Genomic DNA, 25,188 nt, shown 5'->3' with positions numbered 1-25,188 from the left:
TAGACATTTAAACCCACGAGTCCCCTAACCACTGACCAGGTTTCAGCTTAATCGGACACCGTTTCACCACCCAAATCAATCATTTACCAAAACTGCTTTGTCCTGAATTACTGTAACTGGAACTAATAAAACCCCTATCAAATATGATGCTCTACTCAACCAATCCTCAAATCAATTGAATAGATTGAAGTACTCTAAGGTAGCATTTGGTTGAGAGGCGAAATGGAATAGGATGGTCCTGACTCTATTTTCTGGAATAGGATGGTTCCTATTTCTGTTTGGTTAGTGGAATGGGATGATTCATGTTTTCTATTTGGTTGGGAGGATAAAGTGAGATGGAGTGATCCTGTCTCATATTTGAATGAAGGGATAGAGATAGGATATCTCCATATGATCACCTCCCTCATAATGTAGCTATACTTGCCACCTTTTATATTGAGGACATACTATTAATAAATAGAATGGCTTACCATTGCTATTGCATTCCGTAACTACTCTATCTCACCATTGCATTGACTAATTCAAAATTAAATTATCTCTTAGCATCACACACATGTATTGCCATCTGAAATCAGCATAGATATATCTAAAAAAATACATTACCATCTAAAATCACCACAAATATATCTAAAAAAGATAAATGCATATGTAACATTCAAGTGCACAGTTTGCCATAAAGGTCTTAACTCACATATATTAGCAAGTGCCAAGACTACAGGTCATGCCAAGTTCTTGGACACAATAGAAGTTCAAGGCTTATACATAACAGTTCTAAGCCTTACAAATAGTATAAGTTTTGACCTACCACATAATATACAAACACATGATAGTTAATTCAAGGCTAGTCACAATATATAGTTCGAGCCTTGGAATTAGTTAACCATAGCTAATTGTCTCATGTGGTGCAAGCAAAAGAAGCATTGAATTCCTTATTTCACTATCCTGAGAACCTTGCAAGCAAAAGAACCATTGAAGCCCCTATTTCACTATCCTAGGAACCTCTCAGAGACAAACATAGCCACCCACATCAACTTGTGGTCAAAAGGAAGGTTGTAGAATGCGTGTCCCATGTCTTTGTTGGCCACCAAATACTCGTAGTACAGATTTAACTGGGCGGCATCGAAACCTGGAAGGTTAATCAACATGTTGAATAGATCATCTGGTAAATAATTGGTGGGCTGTGGTGGGGGTGCAACATAGGCCTTCTCTATAGCTTCAGCAAGTCTGTCACCAACACAACTGATTACAGCAATCTTAGCTTTCTTTGGCTCGCTTGCTGATGAGGTAGCCCCTTGATTAGAAGGAGAGGGAGTGGCCTCACTCTCACCATTTGCATTCAACTCACTCATTTTCAGTGTTAGCTTCTTCAGTACCTAATGCAGAATTTGAGTCCTTGGCAAACTTTTCTGTTGCCATACTTTTTCCAAAGATTGTTCGCATCTCACCATAGTTTGGAAGGAGCCTGTTCAAGAATTCAGCATCAGCCTTATGATCCTACAATGGATAAATGGAAGTTTAGTTAGAAGCAAACAATTAGAACTTAACATGCTGGTTAAGTTTTTTGCAATTATACCTTAACATAGTCATTGTAGTGCTCCTCATCAAGAGTTATAATGAAGTTGTCCTCATCCCAACCAGTAGCACTCACTTTTCTAAGCTTGGTCATCTTTGCAAACTTCCTTTGTTGTGTCTTCAAATGATTTTTAACTTGCTCTCCAGTCTTCATGGTCCTAAACTTTTTATTGACAGCTTTAGCACAAGTGTTCAAATGGACTTTTCTTAAAGCCAGAACATGTCTTTGTGCCACTAGCCATCAGATTGGCTAGGTGAGTCAGCACAAAAGTGGTCTCTGGTGTTGTCCATACAGAATGTCCATTTGTTCCCCCAACTTCCTTGTTTAGGTCTGCCATGACCTATCATAAACAAAACCAGGAAACACAAATGCCACAAAAATTGTGGCTAAGAATAAGCTTATTTTCATGGACAAATACCTGCCAGATTTAAACTACCATTAATATCTCACACAGTCATGCAACATGTGTTCCAACCAATGCTTTAAGAAAAAACAAAGGGTAATTCAAAAGGGCACAACCCAACAAAAGCTCAACTTCACAATGGGGCAAGCCGAAAGTAATTTTGCATTGCCAAATGTGTTTGCATGGATATGTGCTATGCATAAAGCAAGGGGCTCAGATAAGCATAGCATACAACCACCAAACCTACAACTTGGCTCTACACAGAGTAGGCAAATGCCTCACTTGGCATCTAAGACAAGTTCCTTCAAATTCCTCAGAAACCACACAAAACTCTTCCAAAAACTAGCATGGTCAAGAAACAGTATATAAGCTGATAAGTGATATCGGTAATTCAAATACTTGCAAAGGAAACGATATTGCTAATTCACACAGACAAGCACACAAAGCAGTGCTTATTAGCCTGTAGAAATATATTGAACCTATCACTATATCGTGTAATTGCGCACCTTGCAAGGAAGAAAATAGAGCCAGAAATAATTAATAAATAACTTCTCAAGTTGCATGTTTCAACATAAATTACTTCTCAAGTTGCATGTTTCAACTAATAAATTTCAGCAAGGCATATGTCATACAAATTCCAACGAGCTGTACATACATTTCAGCAAGCCATATGTCCATACAAATTAAATTCAGCAAGCCATATGTTCATACAAATTAAATTCAGCACGACTGATCCACAATTGTTTGTCTAAATATATAAAAATACATAGAGATACTATATATTAATTTGCATAATGGTTTTGATGGTCTACCCATATCGACGAAACATGGTCAGCAGTCTACCTAGGGGTATGCCCAAGGTAGTGGATTATCGGCAGACAGATGCGCAAGTTACAAACAAGATGGTGACGCAAGACAGACATGAGGTTTTATCCAGGTTCGGCCGCCGTGAAGGCATAATACCTACGTCCTGTGTCTGATTGTATTGCTGTATGTCAATAAGAGATGTTTTTTTAGAGGGGTCCCTTGCCCGGCTTATATAGTCTAAGGAGCAGGGTTATAGATCTAGAAACTAATCCTAACCGGTTACAATTGCCATAGGTGGCTAGATAAGGATTCCTATTCTAACCGACCAGGATCTTGCTTGATTTCCAAGTCTGTCTTGACTCCTTGCGCGGGACTCCGAGCAGATCGGCCGAGCCACGCGTCGTCTTCTAGTGGACCGAACCCCCTGGACTAGGCCGGCCCAAGCCTAGCCGTAAGGGTATAGGGGTTAATACCCCCATAGCTAGTCCCCGAGCACCATGTATTATGTTGTGACACGTCGTTTGATCTTCTTCGGCTAATGCAGTCTGTCTTCATGTCATCTCCAACTGGTTGAAACATCGACCAAGCAAATATGCTAGTATTCTGGTCCGCACAGAGAGCAGTAAACCACGATTATAGCCGAAAATTCTGGTTATCTGAAGAATGCATGGCGCTCTAAAGAAAAAAGAAAAAGATTTCTTTCTTGATCAAGTGTGCCCACTTGTATTTCTGAAAAGAAATGTAAGTGACCCTTGTACAGTAGTTGTTATGGCCAACAGTCAGAGCGTAGGGGTCGATAAAATAAACACATTCACCGCAAGGTGAAGTGTGTCCACTTAGTCCCCGAGCCTAGTAGTAGGTGACGCAGGCATGTGGTGCCAGGGTCTAAAAAGAATTCTCAATTAAGTTAAAAATCCAATCATCATATAAGCGATACGAGATGCACCGGTAGGTGCATCGTACCGATGTAGTCCCCAAGCTTGCTGGAAGGCGAGGTATCAGCCTTGTAGCAAGGTCTAAATAAATGCCTCTCAACTGTATGTGAGTACAAATCACATGTAGCCAAGGAGAGCTGTCTCCGAGCAATGTTCGGAGAGTGGTCGGGGCAGTCCCCGAGCATGTGAGTGGTCGAAACAGTCCCCGAGCACGATAGTGGTCTGGACAATCCCCGTGCACGATGGTGGTCTAGACAGTCCTCGAGCACGACGGTGGTCTAGACAATCCCCGAGCACAACGGTGGTCTGGACAGTCCTAGAGCACAATGGTGGTCTGAACAGTCCCTGAGCACGAGAAGTGCAGCGAAAAACCATATGCCACTTGTACTATTATCTTTTGTATTTATTTAATTACTTGCCCTATCAAGTCCAATCTGACATGTCTGGTCAAAAAAGTAGACGGGTATAGCACGTCATACTGCCTTCTTGTCCTTTCAAGCAAACAGTTGTGTGGCACCTGTAAGTAGGTGCGTCAACATGGGCCCTCTCACACTGGCAATGAAGAGGCACATACACTAGCAATGAAGCGGCGCATATATTGGCATAGATCTCAAGGCTATGAAAACAACCGTCTACGACGCGTGCATACATCTCCCAAGAATCTCAGACAGACGAAACAGCATAACTCTTGGGTTAAATATAGTATAGGATAGATAAGTTACTTTTTACTGAACCCCATTGCCATTCATAGCCGCAGCCATCTTCTTCCTCTTGCCAACCCTAATACCTCTGAAATCACCACCAATCAGTCCTCCGCCAGTTCCTCATTCATCAGCAAGGCCAGATTCATGGCGAAAAGTGACATGCAGAAGAAAGCAGGAGTCATGGCAAAGGAGTGGTGGAAATCGAGAAGCAACGAGCAGACCATTGAAGACCTCGTCACCATGGGGGTACTCCACAACAAGGAGCTCATAGGATGGCATGCGTCGCAGGGCGAGGGGTACCCCGATCCACAACCAGGTGAGATCATGGTGTTCGAAGACTTCTTTAAGTGGGGATTTGGGGTTCCTATTCATCCATTTCTTCAAGGGCTCTGTCTTTACTACGAGATTGGGATTTGTAATCTGCATCCCAACTCGGTCCTCCTTGTCGACACTTTCATTCATCTTTGCGAAGCATATGGCGGTTTCTAGCCCCATTTTGATTTTTTCCGCCATCTTTTCTATCTGCGGAAGAAAGGAAGCGGCGGCTCGAAGATTGCCAGAGGTGTGTACCTCAACCTCTATGACGGCATGAAAGCCCAGTACCTGCACTGCCCATGGAACACGTCGCTTGATGACTGGTACAAGAAATGGTTCTACATTCGAGAAGAGACAAACACGATCACGCTGTGTGACATGGGGTACATTCTGGAGAAGAGGATAAGCTGGTTAGAGAAGCCCGAGCACCTTGAACAGATTCCAAAAATATTTGTGATGATCTCATGGAAAAAACTAGATGGTCCGAGCATGGTCGGGAGCTTCATCAACCGACGGATCTAGCCCTGCCAGAGGAGGGTACATCCTGGCTACGAGTATCAAGGTAGCGCGGACCCGATGAGAACGAGGCAGGGGGTGCTTGACAAAAACAAAGTGAGAGCCAGAATTGGAGAGTTATTTAACTTAGCTGATCCAAATTATGTTAGATTGAGTGACATCGAGCACGCTTTCAAGCTCGCCCGACCTCCCCCAAAGGTAACTCATCTTGCCTTGTACCCATAGTCTTATATTATGGTAGAAACTTACTATGTTCACTCCCATTTGTTTCCTAGATTAATGGTCAGGATAGAGCGACAGTGTTTGTGTCGCCACCCCCTAGAGTAGATTGGCCGCAAGGAGCTGACCCAACCACCCAGACCAACATTGGGATCGAGGACGTCGACTGGGCGGTGCTCGGAGCTGGAGAGGAGGCAGTAGCCAAAGCTGCTGGTAAACGACCGGTGGCCAGCAAACGTCGTCGAGCAATTTTTACTGTGTCGGACGATGACACAAAGGAGGGAGAGGATGCAGACACCTATCAACTCATCCCTCAAAAGAGGAGGAGGCAACTAGAGTCGATGGAGCAAGGTGGCTCCTCCGTGCCAGTGGGACCTACATCGCTGACCACTGCAGCGTGAAGGACAAGTGGCGGAGAGGTCGAGCACCAAGGCCCAGCGACAGTGCTAGATGTAGAGGGAGACCAGAAGTCACCCGCACAGCACGTGGAGCAAGTGCGGCCGAAGAGACGCGCCTTCGCCACATCATTCCGTGCTTTCAACATGTAAGTATTGGTAACCTTAATGTAAGCTAGCAATTTGCATTGAATATGATTGCCTTCTGAACTTATCTCGGATGTACTAGCTCGGCGTCCACCGAAAGTCCAGACTAGCTAGCCAAAAGCGGCGTGGCTCCACCATTAATTTTAGAGCAGACTACCAAGCAGCCAGCCATCGAGGAACCCATAGCAAAAGATCCGTCGGGGCCTTAGCAAACAAACAGTCAGACAATGGTCCCCGAGCAGGGGGTCGAGGGAAGAGCCGAGCCGAGCATGAGTGCTTCGAGTGCTAAACCTGCTGAGGGCAGCACCTTAGCATCGAGGGTAACAGAATAGACCGAGGAGTAGCGGCTGGAGGTGAGAGCATAGAGCACGTTAGTCGATGCTATAGCCCATGGGAAGGCCATAGTGATCGCAAAAGCTGCTAACGCTGGACCAGCACCGAGATCCAAAGAAGAGCCCAAAGAGGATGAAGTGGAGGAGGTCCTAGGCCATCCGCAAGACAAGCGACAACATGTGTATATGTCGTGTCGGTGGAAGGACGAATGGGTTGTCCGTGAGGAAATCCCGGAGGTCAAAGAGACCAAAAAAGTTGAACGGGCGGTGAAACGACTGGTGACGGAAGTGTAGGTAGGCTTCGCTTCACCCCCTGATCTCGCTATCTAGTCATAGTTGTCTCACTTAGCAATCTACACACAGGACTTAATGAAGACCACAAGATACTGCAAGAAATGTTTCGACCAAATCGAGGGGATCACTGCAAGCAACAATGAGCTGACGGCTGAGGTTGAACGCTTGCGCCATCGACTTGAAGCCACCAACTATGAAAGGACAGTGCAAGAGTCCTAGAACCAGGACCTGGTCATCCAGCTCAGTAATAAAGAGCAGGAAAGAACAAGTAAGTAGCCACTTTATCACAATGAATACTGACAAGTGTTGTTGCGTTGTTGATAGTAACAGCTGTAGTGCAGGCTTAGAAGCTAAAGTGGTCCGTCTCTGAGAGGAGAACAGTCGTGCGGTCGTGGAGTGTGATCGCCTGAAAGAGGACAATAGAAAACTAGCGCACGACCAGTCACAACTCTGGGACCACACGACCAAGATGACAGAGGAGCTGAAAAGTAAGTTTTTCAAACCCCTTTGCTCATTTTTGTTGCCTACCGTAGCTTGGCATAATATGGTGTCTTAACAGCTTGTACGGTTTGCAGTTATAAAAATCAATTCAAAGAAGCATCTAGAGGTCGTGATAAAAGACTATGATGACTGGCAGGCGTAGTGCCTAGAGATCACCAAGGATCGTGACACTTGGAAAAGCCGGCGCCAGGAGGTGGCAACGGGCATTTTACCGGTCCTTAACCTCATCGATCCAGTGCTAACAGAGGACGTGCCAAGGACGCCGCAGCTGGGATTGATCGAGAGATGCCGAAAGGCATGGGGATGGTTCCAAGAGTTCATGAAAGAGGCAGGTGAGTACACAGGCGTACATGTGCTAAGCATGGTACGTGCTCACTACCCCTTGATCGATCTCAAGCGCCTGGAGGTTGGATACCCGAAGGAGGTAGATCCAGACAAGGCCGAGGAGCTATGGATGGCCCAGCTGAACTTGTCGGTGAAAATAATTGGCGACATTAACCTGTGTGGAGGTGCGATGCCATCCATATAGGGAACGCCATCAACAAGTTAGCTGGAAATGCCTTTATTTTCAAGCCAACCGGCAAAGCCTGCGGTCTCGACCAGCTAGGCGTCGGCGGGGCCATCTTCTTTAGCTCGACCAGTGCAAGAGTCCTTGAGACTTGAGCACGATGTCAGGCCTAGCGAGCAGTAGGTGCCGCGTGCCCCGACTAGCCATTAGTGTAGGCTATAGCTGTAGAAGAAGATGTAGTTGTGTTATTGTAAACTTGGACCTTTTCAGGCAAGCTTGTAATAACGTAACTGTATAACAACATGAGCTTGTTTGTTTTGTAGAAAACATTTTTAAGCCCAGACATCATACCAATGTAACTAAGTTAGAACATGTTGACGTTCTATTTAGTTGTACCAGTTTAGTTGACATGTCATCCTAAAAGGTTTGTATGGCCCTGGTTTGTCTTGCGGTCGGAGTGTTTGTGCACATGTAGAAACACACAAGTCAAACCAAAGAGCACCTGCCGATCACCCATAGCGTAGAGAGCAGATCCCATGCACATGTTGAGAGAAATCGGAGACACGGCCTGCTCCAAAAATCTGATAAGGATTGGTGGTCGATTTTAACTAGTAGAGTTAGAATATCAATAGACTTCGAAATGACACATTAGAGTAGTCGGAGAAATCATAATAGCTTTATTAAATCGAAAGTACAAGAGGAGTACATATCTTAGTAGTTAAGCATAGAAACGCCTAAGCTTGTCGATGTGCCATGAATTGGGTACGTCTGTACCGTCTAGGTGAGCTAACCTGTAAGACGTTGGTCATGTAACCTCCTTGATCATGAAGGGCCCTTCCCATGGGGTTGCGAGTTTGTGGACGCCAGCCTGATTTGTCTTCCACTTTAGGACCAAGTCCCCAACCACGAAGAACTGCTCCTTGACGTTCTTGTTGTAGTACCCATGCAAAACAGCAAGGTATTTGGCTGTATGTACACAAGAATCGAGCTGCTTCTCTTCTGCACTATTCACTTCTAGCTCCCGTACTTCATTGGCCTTGTCTTCGTCGAAGTTCTCTACCCATGCTGATCTGAAGGCTATATCTGCTGGAAGCACTGCCTCAGCACTATAAACCATAAAGTATGGTGATATGCCGGTATTGCGACTGGGCTAGGTTCTGAGACCCCAGACCATGGCCGGTAACTCTTTGAGCCATCTTCTGAGAGCTTTATCATTTTCCCTATACATCCTCTTTTTAAGTGCGTCCAAGATCATACCATTTGCCTGCTCGACCTATCCATTAGCTCTAGGGTGCACCACCGAGACGTATTTTACTATTAAGCTCCTTTCATCGCAGAAGTCCCAAAAAGCGTTCCTGGTGAACTGAGTACCAAGATCAGTGATGATGCTGTTGGGTATGCCGAAGCGGTGGATGACCTGGTCAATGAACGTGACAGCCTTTTCTAAAGATGCCTGTACCAGAGGCATGTACTCTATCCACTTGGAAAATTTGTCGATCAGCACAAAGACACATGTAAATTTCCCAGGAGCCAGTTTGAAGGGCCCAATCATATCTAGTCCCTAGCATGCAAAGGACCAAGAGGCTGGTATTATCTGAATCTCGTGTGCTGGTACGTGGATTCTCTTGGCGAAGAACTGACAACCCTCACAATGGCGGACTAGCTTCTCTGCATCGGCTACGGCTGACGGCCAATAGAACCCTGCTCAGAAAGCCTTGCCAACCAGCGTTCTCAAGGCCACGTGGTTGCTATAGGAGCTAGAGTGGATTTGGTCCAGGAGATGTTCGCCATCCTCCTGGGTTATACACTTCATCAAGATTTCCTCCTTTGCGTTCTTGCGCCACAATTTGCCATCAACGAGCAGATACTACTTACTGCGATGCATCAAGCGTTTGTTTTCTGTCCGATCGATGTAACTGCTACCATCCATCAGGTACTTGATGAAAGGTACTCTCCAGTCAGGCTCCTTAGTGGTCGGAGGTGGTTCGGTGATGTTTGATGCCGGAACTATAGCCACCAATAGCTGGTCTAGAGGCTTGTCGACTGTGGGATCTTCCTCTTCGATGGAAGGCGTGAGCAGGTCTTGAACAAATATGCCATGTGGGACTTTGGCTCAGGATGATCCTAACTTTGACAACGCATCTGCTGCTTGATTTTTGTCCTAGACCACATGTGTGTACTCGATGCCATAGAACTTGCCTTCCAGCTTTCTGGTCGATTTGCAGTATGCATCCATCTTTTCACTGGTCGTATCCCAGTCTTTGTTGAGTTGGTTGATGACCAGAGCCGAGTCTCCATAGACATAGAGACGTTTGACACCGAGCTCAACCGTAATGCACAAACCATGTAGGCATGCTTCATACTTGGCGGCGTTATTGGACGCCAGGAAATAAATCCTGAGGACGTACCGGAGCTGCTCCTTGGATGGTGACATGAAAAGGACTCCTGCTCCTGCCCCGTCGATGTTGAGAGAGCCGTTGAAGTACATCTTCCAATACTCCCGTTGAAGTACATCTTCCAATACTCGTCGGGCCCCTAAGAGGCAGGTGTGCTTAAGTCTGTCCACTCGACGATGAAATCGATAAGTGCCTGAGACTTGATTATAGTACGACTTGCAAATTCCAAGGAGAAAGGGCATAGCTCCATTGCCCATTTGACGATGCGCCTGTTCGCATCCTTGTTGCGAATGATGTCTCCTAGAAAGTACTCGGTCATGACCACCACACGATATCCATCGAAGTAGTGTTTCAACTTTCGGGATGTAATCAGTATGGCGTAGATCAGTTTCTGAATCTATGGGTACCTGGTCTTGGATTCATTGAGTACCTCACTGATGAAATAGATTGGTCACTGTACCTTGTAGACGTGGCTGGGCTCGTCGCGCTCGACCACCATGGCAGTGAAGACCACCCGATTAGTTGCCGCAATGTAAAGCAGGAGGGTTTCGTCTTCTCTAGGAGCAGTGAGGACTGGAGGTGATGTAAGGAATTGCTTTAGCTGTGTAAAAGCAACGTCTGTCTCCTCCGACCACTCAAACTTCTTGGTTGCTTTGAGCAGCTTGAAAAACAGAGTCCCTTTTCGCCTAATCTTGATATAAAACGACTGAGGGCAGCCATGCATCCGGTGAGCTTCTAAACATCCTTCACCTTTTTAGGTGGCTTCATGTCCAAGACAACTTTTACCTTCTCTGGGTTAGGGCGTATGCCATCGTGACTAACGATGTTGCCGAGCAATATACCAGATGGAACACCAAAGATACACTTCTTTGGGTTTAATTTCCATTGGAATGTGTTAAGAGCTGTAAAGGTACATTCGAGGTTGTCAACAAGGGTGTATGCTTCCTTGGTTTTAACAACTACATCGTCAACATAAGCCTCAATGAGGTCATCTTTTATCTCGTCATTGAGGCAGGCCTATATGGTGCGTTGGTAGGTAGCCCCGGTGTTCTTGAGCCCAAACGACATGGTCGTGTAGCAGTAAGCGCCGAAAGGCATGATGAAGGATGTCTTAATCTGGTCGTCCTTTTTGAGAGCGATCTGGTGATAACCAGAGTAGCAATCAAGAAAGGATAGTAACTTGCAACTGGCAGTTGAATCTATGACCTTGTCTATGCGAGGTAAGCCAAAAGGGTCTTTAGGGCAGTGTTTGTTGAGATCAGTGTAATCAACGCACATTCTCCATTCATTATTCTTTTTGCGTACAAGAACTAGGTTGGCTAACCACTCCGAATGATACACTTCTTTGATAAATCTGGCTGCCAAAAGCCATGTAACTTCTACCCTAATAGCCTCCTTTTTGTTGTGAGCGAACCGTCGTAGCTTCTGCTTGATAGGTTTGGCCTTGCCATCGACATTTAAGGAGTACTCGATCAAGTTCCGAGGTACACTAGGCATGTCAGCGGGTTTCCATGCGAACACACTCACATTGCTCCTCAAGAACCTGACGAGCGTGTCTTCCTATTTAGGATCCAGGTTGGCCCCGATAAGGACCGTTTTGCTAGGATCACCGTCGACCAGCTGGATCGCTTTGTGCTCTTTGGACTTGACGTTCTTGCGTGGGGCCTCGAGCTCTGGGATCTCCAGGTGGTCGGTTGGCATCTTCTTGGCGTCGAGTATGGTCTCAGCCATGCGAATAGAGAGGTCATGAGCCTCTGCTATTTTGAAGCTGTCATCCTCGCAAGTGTAAGCTACGTACATGTTGCCCCTGAGAGTTAGAACCCCCTTCTCAGTAGGCATCTTGAGCACCAAATACCTATAGTGAGGTATGGCCATGAACTTGGTGAGCGCTAGTCGACCAAGGATAGCATGGTAGGTGTCTTCGAAGTCAGCGACCACAAAGTTGACGTAGTCGGTGCGGAAGTGGTCTGGGGTACCAAATTGCACAGGTAGCATGATCTGCCCGAGAGGTGTAGAGCTCTGTCCGAGGAGAACACCCTAGAACTGTGCCTCGTATGGCTTGAGATCAGCCTGGGTTATCTTCAGAGCTAGCAAACTATTCTTGAACAGTATATCGATGGAACTGCCGTCGTCAACCAGCACTCTGTCAAACTAAACTTTGTTGATACATGGATCGAGAACTATGGGAAAATGCCCTGGCTCAGGTATAGCAGCCCATTGGTCCTTTCTACTAAAGGAGATCTCACGGTGAGACCAAGGAGGAAGCCGCGGATCGGCGATGAGGTTGTCGACATTGGCCACGTTCAAGCAAGCGCGGGCGAGCAGCTTGCGTTCTCATTTGGTCTCAATGGACACTTTGCCCCCAATGATGGTGTGGATGTGATCGGTTGGCTTGACGTACTTGTGATGGGGATCTGCGTCTTCATCATCGTTGTCTTCGTTGCGCTATTCCCCTGCGTCGTTAGGCTTGTCGGACGTATCCAGAGCCTGTTGATGCGTGTAGATAGACTTGAGAACACGACAATTCTCCATGGTATGGTTTGACTTGGAATGGAGCTGGTAGGGTCCTTTCAATGCTTTGGCGTAGTTGTCTTCATAGTTGCGACGTCCGTCACCTTTTTTAACGGTGTTGACCTCACCGTCATCTTCCCGAGCATGCTTGCCCCTGTAATCGTCGAGGCGATTACGCCGCTGATTACGCTGGTTGTGGTGGTCACGGGAATCGTTGCGCTGGTTGCGGTGATCAAAATTGTCATTCCGACCATAGTTGTCGCGGTAGTCGTCGGGTGTGGGGGTGGTCAGAGCGTGGAACCCTTGCTGCTTCTTCGATAATTATCTTTTTAGCATCATCGGCATCCGCATATTTTTTAGCAGTGGCTAGGAGCGCTGTGACTGATTCAGGTCTCTTGCGGAGGAGCTTGTCCCATAGGGCATCATGGAAGCGGAGACCAGTGATGAAAGCCTCGATTGCCTCATTGTCGGAGATTGATGGGACCTTGATGCGCATCTCCGAAAAGCATCAGACGTACTCACGCAGTGGCTCATCTTTGCGATCTCGAATCCACTGTAGATCATATTTGTTGCCGGGTTGCTCACAAGTAGCAATGAAGTTGTCGATGAAATCTTGCTTGAGCTCCTGCCAAGAATCAAAGTAGTTCACCGGCAAGCTGGCCAGCCATTGGTGGCCTGCGTGGCTGACGGCAACTGGGGAGTAATTAGACATGACGTGCTCGTCAGCCATGGCTGATCTACATGTGGTTTCGTAGATCATGACCCATAATTCGGGGTTCTCCTTGTTGTCGTACTTCTAAAGTTTTTTGAGCTTGAAGTTCTTGGGCCATATGACTTGGCGAAGGTGTGGAGTAAACTGCTTCAAACCTAGAGGGCCGTGGGCAGTATCATATTCTATACGGCGATAGCTTTCATGGGATGCACGATCGTTGGCTCTTTGGTTGATGCGATCGCATAGATCGTGTTCTTCGAGGTAATGGCGGAGATCGTTATTGCCATCACGGCGATCCCAGTTGCCACCCTGGTTAACCCTGCGACTGCGGTTATCACGGCGATTGTCGCGGTTGTCTCAGCGGTTGTCGTCCCAGTAGTTGCGGCGGTTGTCGTCCTGACCACCATCATGGCCATCATTTCTGCCTTGACGGTTGTCTGATGGGCCGTTGTTGTGCGAGCCATGTTGGTTGGGTGGCTGTGAGCGACTTGAGTACTGGCAGCTGTGGCTTGATTCAACTGAGACGGATGGAGCTCGAGCTTGATTTATAATTTCTATGGTCTGGGCCATAGCAGCCGTCAGGTAAGCTTGTATATCATCACGAACTGCCTGGGTTTCTGGGGTATTGGGTAGTCGTTGCATCATTGCCATAGCAACAACTATGTTGGTGCTTGGAGTCCTGAAGACCTGCTTGTCCCCCACCCTGTCAAAGGCATTGTTAAGGTTGCGTGGCTAGACCCTTATGCATCGTGCCTCCTCTTCTGCTTCAGCTTTGATTTGTCAGCGATTAAACTAGTCAATATTGCGTGCTTCGCGTGCTAGCCTTTCTTGTTCTATTTCGCCAACTGCCGATGGTTCATCATTACTGACAACATTGATCAAGTCCCCTCGCCTTGGTGGAAAGGATGGGAATCGTGGGAACCCCAGGGCATGGTCTGGGATATCTAGATCATATTCAATGCCTTCATCGTCATGATGCCGAAGCTCGGTGTGGACGGAGGCATTAGATGCGATGCCGGACGAGGAGCATGAGCCACCCTCTTGAACTGTGTGGATGGATCCTTCTTGATAATCCTCAATCCGGACCATGTTAATGAAGTTGCACAGGCCATAGGGCTGGGCCTGGTAGTTCTCCATTGAGGCTTCGTACTCAGAGAGCCAAAGACCCATCGCGGGGGCTGGCTGGTGACGAATGGAGTGCCCTTTAGGAGTAGATGTGACCACGAGATCCATACCGAGTCGTGCAGGACGACTAGCCCGAGCTGGTCGGGTAGATCTGTTGTGGGTAGTGGTTACCTGCTCATTAGGTTGACTTTGAATCGAACTTACCAGAGCTAGGGTTTCAGCAAGTTTGGTGCCGACCCGATCGATGGAGTTGAGCAGGTTGGTGTTGTCGATCTACCTTCCTTTGTAGCGAGGAAGCGAACGATGAGTTGTCGGCGTGGCTGAAGATGATGCTGACGTGGCCGGAGCCAGATCCACTGTGGTCGGAGCCATAGCCGATGCAGGTGAAGCAGTGGTCGACGCAGATTGAATCCGCGCCTCCTCCGTGGTCATGGCGATAGAGTCGTCGGAGCCAGTGGTCCAAGTGATCTGACCGATGGTGAACGTGAGGTCGTTCGGCGTAGCCATGGAACCGGGGATGATGACCATCTTGTTCGTCTGGAGAGCAGTACGCACACCCCCTACCTGGCGCGCCACTATCGATGAAATATGTTCGGCAGTCTACCTAGGGGTATGCCCAAGGTAGTAGATTGTCGGCAGACAGATGCGCAATCTACAAACAAGATGGTGATGCAAGACAGACACGAGGTTTTATCTAGGTTCGGCCACCGTGAAGGCGTAATACCTACGTCCTGCGTCTGATTGTATTGTTGTATGTCAATGAGAGATGTTTTTTTAGAGGGGTCCCCTGCCCGGCTTATATAGCCTGGGGAGTAGGGTTACAGATCTGGAAACTAATCCTAACCGGTTATAATTGCCATAGGTGGCCAGATAAGGATTCCTATTCTAACCGACCAGGATCTTGCTTGATCTCTAAGTCTGTCTTGACTCCTTGCGCGGGACTCCGGGCAGATCGGCCGAGCCACGCGTCGTCTTCTAGTGGATCGGACCCCCTGGACTAGGCCGGCCCAAGCCTAGCCATAAGGGTATAGGGGTTAATACCCCCACAACCCACATCTGATCCACAATTGTTTGTCTAAATTTAACGGATGAAGCATTCTCACTTGCTTGTCCAGTATTCGATGTAGCATGGGTTTGCATTGGCCAATTCGAATCTTGAATGATGAACTCATCAATCCCATCTGCTATGACAAAATTATGGACTATGCAGCAAGCTACAACAATATCTACTTGAGTTTGGAAAGGGAAGAATGGAGTTGCATCATCAAGAATTTTGAATCTCCTCTTAAGTGAACCAAATGCACGCGCTACAGTCACACGAAGAGATGAGTGCCTAAGGTTGAATAACTCCTTCTCATTTTGGACCGGATTATTCCCCCACTCATTCAACTGGTACCTAACTCCACGGAAAGGAGGCAAGAATCCCGGTTTGGCTCCATAACCGGCATCAACAAGATAGAATTTGCCTAGCATATTATAGAAAAGGAGATCACATTTCAAGTTATCAAAAATTGGCATAACGAAATTAAGTTAGTGATTTTTTTGTTACCTTGTGGAACATGAAGGCCATTAGGGCATTCTAAAGCATCTCGCAAAACTAATGCATCATGTGTTGTGCCTTCCCAACTAGCCAAGACATAAGTAAAACGTAGATCAAAATCTACGGCTGCCATTACATTTTGAGTTGCAAAGGACTTTCTACCATGAAACGAATGCTCCAAATCTTTAGGAACAGATGCTCTTACGTGTGTACCATCAATAGCTCCAATACAATCCTAGTTTATGTTCATCAAAGTAAAAATTAATTAGGGGCCAACACAAGGTTACATAATTTAAATGTGAAATAAAGGTAGGGATAAACCTCACACCTCAAAATAAGGATCCCATTGATAGTTTCCGGCAATTTTGGACGGAGTTTGCAATGATGGGGGCCTAATAAATTCTGTTCGTAGCTCTCCAATGGCATGAAGGACATTGTTGAAATAGCAGCTTACTGTTTCTCCTGACCTTTTATAATTAGTACCAACTAACCTATTTCTAAGGTTGTGCCCTACTGTATTTAGAAACATAGCCACCTGTTGCTCAACACACATATGAGTGGTATCTTGAAGCAACCCTCGATCTCTAAAAAGGTTACAAAATCGATAGAAACATGCTCTATTAAGTCTAAGCATGTTTACACAAGTTGTATCATTCTTCCAAATGCAAGTGTCTAGGTATTCTTGTCTAATTCTATCCCTTTCCTCAATTGGCGCATAAGTAATACCAATTCTACTAGTACGTCTTTTTCTTTTTCTAGACTGAATAACCGTGGCCACATGAACAAGAACATATATGCAGTAGCTGAACAAATTGGAACCTTGGTTCTCTAATCCATCTACAATGCAACAATCAAAGAAAGAAAAACAATATTGTCATGTCATGCTCAAACACAGATCAGAAACATGAGGCAACTTAACATCTGGGAACACCAGAGTCAATACCAATGAGCCATTGCCACTGTGGCAGACTGGCAGATGTGTTGCCATTCAGTACATAAAAAGTGGTAAATAGTTAAATAATCTGTGGGCATAGCGCATACTACGTTAACCTAGATACTACTTCGGTCTGATAACTGATAGAGAGTGTTTTGTTTGTCACTAATAAATTTACTGGTACTTGTCGTTATATTTTTTTCTTTTCAATGTCATACTGAATATGATGAGTAACATATACTTGTAACCAAAACTTTTTCTTTGGATTTTACCAGAACTATATACCAAATAGAAAAATTGCAAATATTTCTTAAGCATCCACAGGACGCTAGGAGCACAAATGCATGAATAGCCTAAATCCATAAACAAATGTTGGACTAAACATCGTCATACAAAGGGTACATCCTTGCATGGCGATAGTACAAATCCAGGCAAACTGAATTCAGCGGCTTAGTGCAAACAGATACATGTACTCAGGGGCATGCAGCAACACTCATCTACTTACTAGCGCTACAACGTAGGGAAAAAATTCGCATTGGACTTTGCTGATTTTTTACCATGTGCAGAAGCAAACATGTCTCAAGCATAAATCACATCATACTTGTTGAACTACTGGAGGCAACAAAAAAATCTGCTAATAGAGATCACAAATCTTGGGCAAATCAATTGTGTTAGGGTTTGTATACCTTGGGCAAATCACAAATCTGCTAATGGAGAAGGAGGACGAAGCTGTCGGACATGTGCTGCACCGCCGTCGCCGACCACAGGCCGTGCCGCCGCTGCCGACCACATCCCATGCCGCCGCTGCGAGGGCCCGTGCCGCACCGCCGCCGCGGGGGCCAATGCTGCGTCGCCGCCCGTGGGGGCCGGTGCCGCACCGCCGCCGCACCGCCGCCAAGCACTGTGGCCCTGTGTCCCGCACTGGTGAAGGATGCGCCGCCACCGAGCTCTCGCTCGCTCGTGCCTTTTTTCGAGAAAGAACCAAGTGAGGTTGTCGGTGAGAGGTGAAAAGAAACGAGAAGAAAGCAGGGACCGCCCCTGTCCGTGTAAAAAAGTGGGATGGGAGTTAAGGAATCTGAGGGGAATATGCTTAGGTGGGATGTCCTTGTCCTTGGGCTGACTCCCATCCAAATAGCCCAAATCCCAGGTCCATCCCATCCCGCCCCTACAAATCCCTTCAACCAAACACATTTGAACCTCTAATCACAAGCTTGAAGATGAATGGTTCATAGCCACCAAATCTGAACATATTTGTTCCTCCTTTTTCTTCCTCTCTTCTCTCTCATGTTGTGTATGTGTTCTGCTTTCTCACACTCTCCAAGCGCAGCGGAAAGTGAAAAGGAGGCTAGGTTTTTTTTGTGTGTTTCTCACCACTTCTCAAGAAACAATCTCAACCATTGATTCCAATCGAAATCAATGGTGCATAAGCACTGGGGGTATGAGCCGTCTTGGCGGGGCTCCAAATCATCCTCCATGCGGAGGGATAGCCCAGCACTTCATGTCCTCACACTATTGCAACTAGGCCTAGCACCATAACTAGTGTGCCCCTCCCCCTAAATATGACCCACAAAAAAAGTTTTGGGTCAGCATTTGTTATTAGAAATCCACTTCATTTTGCGCAAGTCATATAGTCTAGCAAATGATCGCATCACCTGTAATTATCAACCACACAAAGACCTGTTTGAACTACCCCTTCTCATACCAACCATTAAAAAGATCATAGATGTCAATTGAAGTTCTTAAACCTAATACAATATAAATTGCTCTCAATTTACCCAAATCAAAGAAGAGGTGCTTAATGGGTTTTACTTTATAACACAAGAAGCTTGAACAACCCCATTTTTTAAAAAAAAATGGTGTTTCAAAGTGTCTATATATGGATTTAACTGCGAATGGACCATTATTTTTTAATATCCAAAAGAAATTACCCTGCCCATCATGTATGTGACATCCCATATTTTCTAGAATTTTTATAATGACAAAAATCCCAAAGTTTTAAAAGCTTTTGTGTAATTGTGTGTTGCATGTAATAATTAGGTCAAACCTACACCAAACCCTTATCCTTCTTACCCCACCTTCAAAAATCCTTAACTCTTTCTCTTAACCCTTCAAAATAACTAATCCAATTTTATGCAATTATATAGTTTTTTTCTCTACCATCTACAACACACAGACATATTTACTAGTAGTAATATAAAAATATCATTTTTTTTGCTTAGTAAACGAACGAGCCAGAGCGAAAACCGATAAAAACCATATACTAAGCGAGCGAGGGCTAAAATATTGACAGTACGAATATGTCTGGGATTGTGATTACATGCTGAGTGATTGTGGGATTAGCGCGAGTGGGTGGTGAACTGGTGATGTGATGCCCGCAGTGAATCCGGAGTTCCAGCCCTACTGGCTACCTCTCCCGTTCCAGGACAAAACGCGGTCTTGGCTCAGCAGCCGAGACGAGGAGCCTTTGCCTACCTTTGCTCCCTCGCTTTCCATCCTGCTGCGCGGCCGCGGCGCAGGTGCGGTTGGCCATCACAGGCCAGCCCGCAGACGGACCCTCCTCCTCTGGCCCTGCCTCCGCCTCTTCTTCCTCTTCCCTTTGACCCACCACCGCCCCCCAGCCCCCTCTTGGGCTCTTCCCTTCCCCCACTGTCACCGCTCCTCGTCTTCGCCGCCCTCCTCCACTTTGCTTCTTGTTCTTCTTCTTCTCCCTTGTTGATGCTCGTGGTCTCCTATGATCCGCCCTCCGCCGCGGGTTTCTTGATCCGTTCCCGGCCCAAGGAAGCGTACCCCGGCCAACGCTCCTGACAGATTCGCCCGGCCACCGCCCCCTCTATTCCGTCCTCCCCGTCCGCGGTAAGAAACCAATCGGTTCCTCATTCCTCGTGGCGTGCCGCTTCTTTCCTTCTGTATTTGTAAGTATTTATACAGCGCTGATTGACGCCTTGACGGTAGGAAAGCCCTATTCTTGGTAGGCAGGTGTTTAGGCCCTCTGCAGCAGCATAGCATCTGGTCCGTCCCTGGAGATGTCCGGCGTCCAGGAGCAGTTCGAGATCAAGTTCCGGCTGCCGGACGGCACCGACATCGGGCCCAGGCGCTTCCCGCCGGCGTCCACCGTCGCCACGCTCAAGGAGACCATTATCGCCCAGTGGCCCAAAGGTGAGTCCCCGCACGCACGCACGCACGCGCTTTCCTTCCCGCTGTCGCGGTTGCAGCGCAGCGGTAGGCGCGAGAGAAAAAGAAGGTTGGTTCTTAGCACCGGCGAGTGGCGCTGGAGCTGTGCGATTGGTATTGGCGCGGCCGTCGCTTTCTTGGGTCGGATTCTGCCCCTGGAACGCCCACCATCTAGTTTGGAATCTTGAGGTGTACTGCACCGTGGCGTCGCCGTCATGGCCAATCCGTCAGTTTCAAGGATAAATAATTGAGCCTTGTGTCTCCACGAAACCAAAAGTAATCTGTTGAGCTTCCTGCCAATCATATTTGGCCGGGGCTATTACTGCTGGAACTTATGGTGCTTATGTTCAATTAATTTACTGGGCTTGCTCATATCCAAATAATAAATCTTCTGTACCTTTTCTGCTATATGTGTGGTAAGGTGGAGTGGTCGATCCAAATTAACTTTTGAGAGACAGCAATAGGAATTTAACAAAAATGGAGAATGTTAGTGCTGCAGAGCAGCTAGGGAAGTAGAGGAGACCTTACAGTTTAAGTAAACAGCAGTTCTATCTTTCCTTGGAGCAGCGGAGGAAGTACACATCCTTTAAGTGAGAGTCGTGTTATGGTTGCCTGTAATGCTCTTCTGTGTCACTCTAGCGCCTACAGTTTGGACATGAGATCTGTCGTACTGAATATGCTTAAAACAAAATAAGTTTGTAATAACCTGATACGGATTGAACTTCATGTGCGGTAAACTGCTTGCAGTGAAGAAAAAGGGCATATAAATGTCATGGACTTTACTACCTTTGTAGCGCATATGCACCATTCTTTCTTATGAAATATCACATTCGAATGAGGGTGGTTGTAACCTCAGCATTGAACACAGAACGAGACCACATTAGAAGGATAGTGTTAGGCCAATTTGTTTGATGGCAACTTCTGTCCAAGTGCTCTTGTTTTGTTTTGAAGAAATAAACAGCCAGTGGCCCTTCAGGGCCAGGGCCAGGTTTGTGGTTGCCTGATTCGGCAATTAGAACTTTTCTGGATCAGTAATGAGAGGTGCTTCTGTCTCCACGGGCACAAATCTTCTGATGATTTGACAAGGTGCTTCAGTCTACCCGGGCACAAATTTTCTGATGATTTGAGATCAAGCTGATTAAGGAGTAAGGACCAACTGCTACACCAGTGTTAGAAGGATAATCATGATAAGAAAGGGTAGTCAAAAGTGCTAGAGATCTCATGCTCATACCGCTGAGTATTGCAGTAATGCTCCACTTATATACATCCTACACCAACTTAAGAACTGTATATATGTAAATCACTCCCTGCAAATGCTTGGCTTCTGTTTCCACTAGAAGGCCAGGATGCATTAGCGACAAAGTTACTTTTGTGTTCCCTATTAGCAGAGTGAAAAAAAAAAGCTTAAGCGCTTAGACTACTTATTATGTGTGGTCCGACTTATGTACTTCCACTTGCAGTATCTAAAGCAGCAAATGCAGCAACAAGAGCAAGTTCTGCTATTTGATTCTAGAGTTAACAAATATGTTCTTCATAACTATTCAACTGAAATGTCTGGTATGGCTTGTTACAAGATCATAAATATATGAAGTCAACTAGATAAAATTTGTAGTGCATAATGCAAATATGCTTAAATTGAGCACGCTGTGCTTGTCTTAATCACATAATGTTCAACAGCTGAGTATACATCATAATTTCAGATGTAACGGGTTTGATTAATGTCACATGATCTGTTCTATGTAAGCGATAAGCCTGTTTTGTAGGCCATTTTTTAACAGGTGATATCTGATTGATGCTGCTAGAACTGGTGGTAAACTAGCTTATTCTGTAGTGAAATTTGACTAGAATGCTTTGATGCCAATACTCAGAGGAAACTATCATGACTTAGTTCTTTTTCTCAGGAAATTGAGAAGAAGTGGTTAGTCTTGAATTTAAATCTTTATTCTTCTCATTATTAGTGTTGAATATTGTGCCATCTTGCTGTAGCAATTTGCAATTGTAAAACTGGCGTATTGTCAGTTTGTGTTCAGCTTAAACATATCCATTTGTTCAATAAACACGGTTGTTAGTTCATCATTATTGACGATTTGACGTACATATCCTTGGAGGTCTCCACTTTTTGCCTGCTAACTAGATATTAGATACATGTTTATGCTTTTGAAATGTCTGACATAACCTCTCTCCATTTAAATGAATTATCCACAGCTGTTTCCTTATCCCATAGAGGGTAGGGGTAATGGAATGTGGCATCTTGTTACATGGTGAGGAAGAGTGAAGTGGCAAAAGTAGAACTTGTGAGGTTTCATGGTTCTAGTTGAATAATGGCATATAACAAAGGGATCACGCTACCAATCTGGTAAAACTCACGAGTCAGCCGTGAATCTCGGGGACAATTTCCCAGTGTCATCCTATCCTTCTTATATTGCATCATTTTTTATCCTTTTGTCTTGTTGGATTTCTTCATTTCCTTTAACCGTTTCAACTTGAATATACTAAATATAGTGCTGTGTTTCTGTACACCACCAAACTGCATCTCAGTTTCCTTCAGTATTTCTTTTTATCTTATTATTCTAAGATAAGCTTGTTTTAGTGTCCTTACTGTTCCTATTTAGTGTCCTTACTGTTCCTTCTCAACAGATAAGGAGAAAGGTCCTAGGACTGTGAATGATCTCAAGCTTATTAATGCTGGGAAGATACTGGAGAACAACAAAACCCTATCAGAATGCAAAAGCCCGATTTGCGACTTCTCTGGGATGACAACGATGCATGTCATCGTCCGTGCACCTACTTCAAGCAAACAGTCTGGTAATTGTTTTACCTTTGCAAGGAATATAGCATCTTCCTGTCACATCCTTGAATATAATTTGTATTTGATCTGCTGATAACAGATAAAAGAGCAGCAAAGAAAGCGAAAGATTTCAGGTGTGGTTGTGCCATTATGTGACAGCATTGTGAATAGTAGCCAAGAGAATGTGGCTATGCCAGTTTCCTCCCCCCACCCCCCCCCCCCCCCCCCCCCCCCCCCCCCACACACACACACACACACACTTTTTCTGCTCTTGCTAGAGTGTTGTATTATGTTTGAGGCGCTTTCTCCTTTTATTTCATTTTGAAGTATCACGGGCAAGCTTCAGGAGCTGTTAAGTGCCCTTTAATCATGAGATTGCATCAAGCACAAAATTTGAAGGCAGCTGGCTGCTAATTGCCCTTAATCTTGAGCTATGCCAAGCACACACTTTGAAGGCAGTCATTAGTGTCTAAACTACGATGTCCGTCTTATCCAATCTTCCATGGTTTCACGTTCTCTTCTATATTTATGCTACTCCGGGTGACGAGTTTAATATATGCCTTCCATGCTAGATGAACTTTTCGGAATGGCATTCTAACTGATCAATTTCTATTATGTACCACTAAATGGTAACTGATCTGCCATATATTAGTTTGCTGGCTATATGGTTTTGAGTCACAATGATATGTTTTGTAACTGTTGTTCATACATGAAATTAGCAGTCCTTCATTGCCTGTTGATCTCAGTTTGCATCATTTACCATGAGGTTGTATTGACCCAAGTTGCATCAAAATATATCAGGTGACCAATAAAAGAATGGAACAAGTCTCTCACGCTTGCCTCTGATTTTGACACTCCTCAAGTGCTGCCTAAGTCTGACGTCTCAACTATCAATGCTGTTTTGTTTTTGGCCTTGGGCTCAAATTTTGTGGTTTTGGAGTGACATGGCAGTGTTTTTCGTTCTATGTTGGGTTTTTTCATTTGCCAACTAGGCCATGAATGGCAGCTGGGCCTAGGTTAACGCATCTAGGCCCCTTTGTGGAGATCATAGGTGTTATTGTGTAGCTTACATGTGTTTTGGAGAGAATAATGCAATTGAGATAGTCACATTGAGAATGGTCACAGAAGGACATGCCTGGTGTAAGCGGTAGAGTCTTACCGTCTGTGACCGGAAGATCCCGGGTTCGAGTCACAGTCTCCTTGCATTGAACAGGCGAGGGTAAGGCTCGCCACTGACACCATTCCCTAAACCTCGCATGGAGCGGGAGCTCTCTGCACTGGGTACGCCCTTTATATTGAGAATGGTCACAAGTGACTTGGCCTTAAGATTTGATGATTGATTATTGGGTAAAGGACGAGAAGACAAAATACACTTTAAGAGCGAATGTAAGCTGTGGACTGTGGTCATTGGGACATTCGTTAAGTAGTGTGTAACAAGTCTTTGTTTTTCTTTAGCCTTGCTGTTGGGAGTGGGGGGTTGGTTTACAAGACGATTAATTTGAGAGAGTCAAAGTGAGAGCATTGCGTCTTATGACACGGCTAACTCTTAGTCAAGTTGAAGGTAGAAAGTGGCCTTGTTAGTTTCAAAGATCTCGAAGGTGTTAACTTGAGAGAGTCAAAGCGAGAGCATTGTGTTCCATGATCTAACTCTTGATAAAGTTGAAGGTAGAAAGTGGCCTCATTGAGTTGGTTTCAAGGATCTCAAAGCAATTGGATTGTTCGAGATCGAACTTGAAATAGGCTAAAAAGCAGCACTGATTCCATGCGGATCGTCTAGTAATGCTACTGACTTGTCTAATAGAGCAGTGGGCGTTGTATGATCAGACGGATGACTTTATGACCTCGACGAATCATATCTAGTGAAGCCAATCTAGACTTAGTGATTGATGAGTACATAACCGACCAGGGAGCATGAGCGTAACTACTACTAAGTCCCTGCATGACTGCCCTCACTAAGAGGGCGAGTCAGGGGGTTGTACCTGACAAAATGGGCCTATGACCAATTAGGAGCGCCTACCCCCCTCCAATTAACAACCAAATAGATTTGGGGCCAAGTGTCGTACCAACCCCTGACCTCGAGGTAGGACACTTGTCGACCTTGTGTATGCCTGTACCACTTGGAGCCTCACGAAGGGCCCACCCGAGTGGTGGTATAATCGGACGGGCATGTATTCTTTCACTGCAGTCAAAGATGTCAGTCGAATAATACCCACGATAGGAAAGCCACGCTGTTAGGTACCAAAGGTGTGGCACGTAATGCAAGGTGCATCATGTCTTGCCCTGTGGAAACCTTGTGCGAAATAGGGAGATGAGATAGGCCTTGCATGCCGTTGTGGCGGTCTCGTTCCACAAACTATGACAT

The 25,188-nt window shown here is 45.7% G+C and overlaps 1 protein-coding gene and 2 pseudogenes across 4 annotated transcripts; 1 reads left to right on the top strand and 2 right to left on the bottom strand.

The window, feature by feature from the left end:
- Window positions 1-986: 986 nt before the first annotated feature.
- Window positions 987-1,910, bottom strand: LOC136463756 (uncharacterized; annotated as a pseudogene).
- Window positions 1,911-3,632: 1,722 nt separating this feature from the next.
- LOC136463747 (protein ALP1-like) lies at window positions 3,633-16,770 on the bottom strand (annotated as a pseudogene).
- Window positions 16,771-19,297: 2,527 nt separating this feature from the next.
- LOC136541960 (membrane-anchored ubiquitin-fold protein 1-like) lies at window positions 19,298-23,489 on the top strand. Of its 4 annotated transcripts, none has more exons than XM_066534178.1 (4): window positions 19,298-19,720; window positions 19,825-20,023; window positions 22,676-22,843; window positions 22,927-23,489. In XM_066534178.1, the coding sequence occupies exons 2-4, from the start codon at window positions 19,891-19,893 to the stop codon at window positions 22,980-22,982; spliced, it is 357 nt and encodes a 118-aa protein (XP_066390275.1). In that variant the 5' UTR covers window positions 19,298-19,720; window positions 19,825-19,890; the 3' UTR covers window positions 22,983-23,489. The 4 variants fall into 4 exon arrangements, with proteins under 4 accessions (XP_066390275.1, XP_066390257.1, XP_066390266.1 ...); XM_066534160.1 differs by having other exon boundaries at window positions 19,820-20,023; XM_066534169.1 differs by having other exon boundaries at window positions 19,299-19,720; window positions 19,844-20,023.
- The last annotated feature ends 1,699 nt before the right edge of the window (window positions 23,490-25,188 follow it).

This window comes from Miscanthus floridulus, chromosome 1 (assembly GCF_019320115.1).
Source record: "Miscanthus floridulus cultivar M001 chromosome 1, ASM1932011v1, whole genome shotgun sequence".
NCBI lineage: Eukaryota > Viridiplantae > Streptophyta > Magnoliopsida > Poales > Poaceae > Miscanthus > Miscanthus floridulus.
Note: the sequence above shows the minus strand (reverse complement) of the source record. Positions and strands in the feature narration are given on the sequence as shown.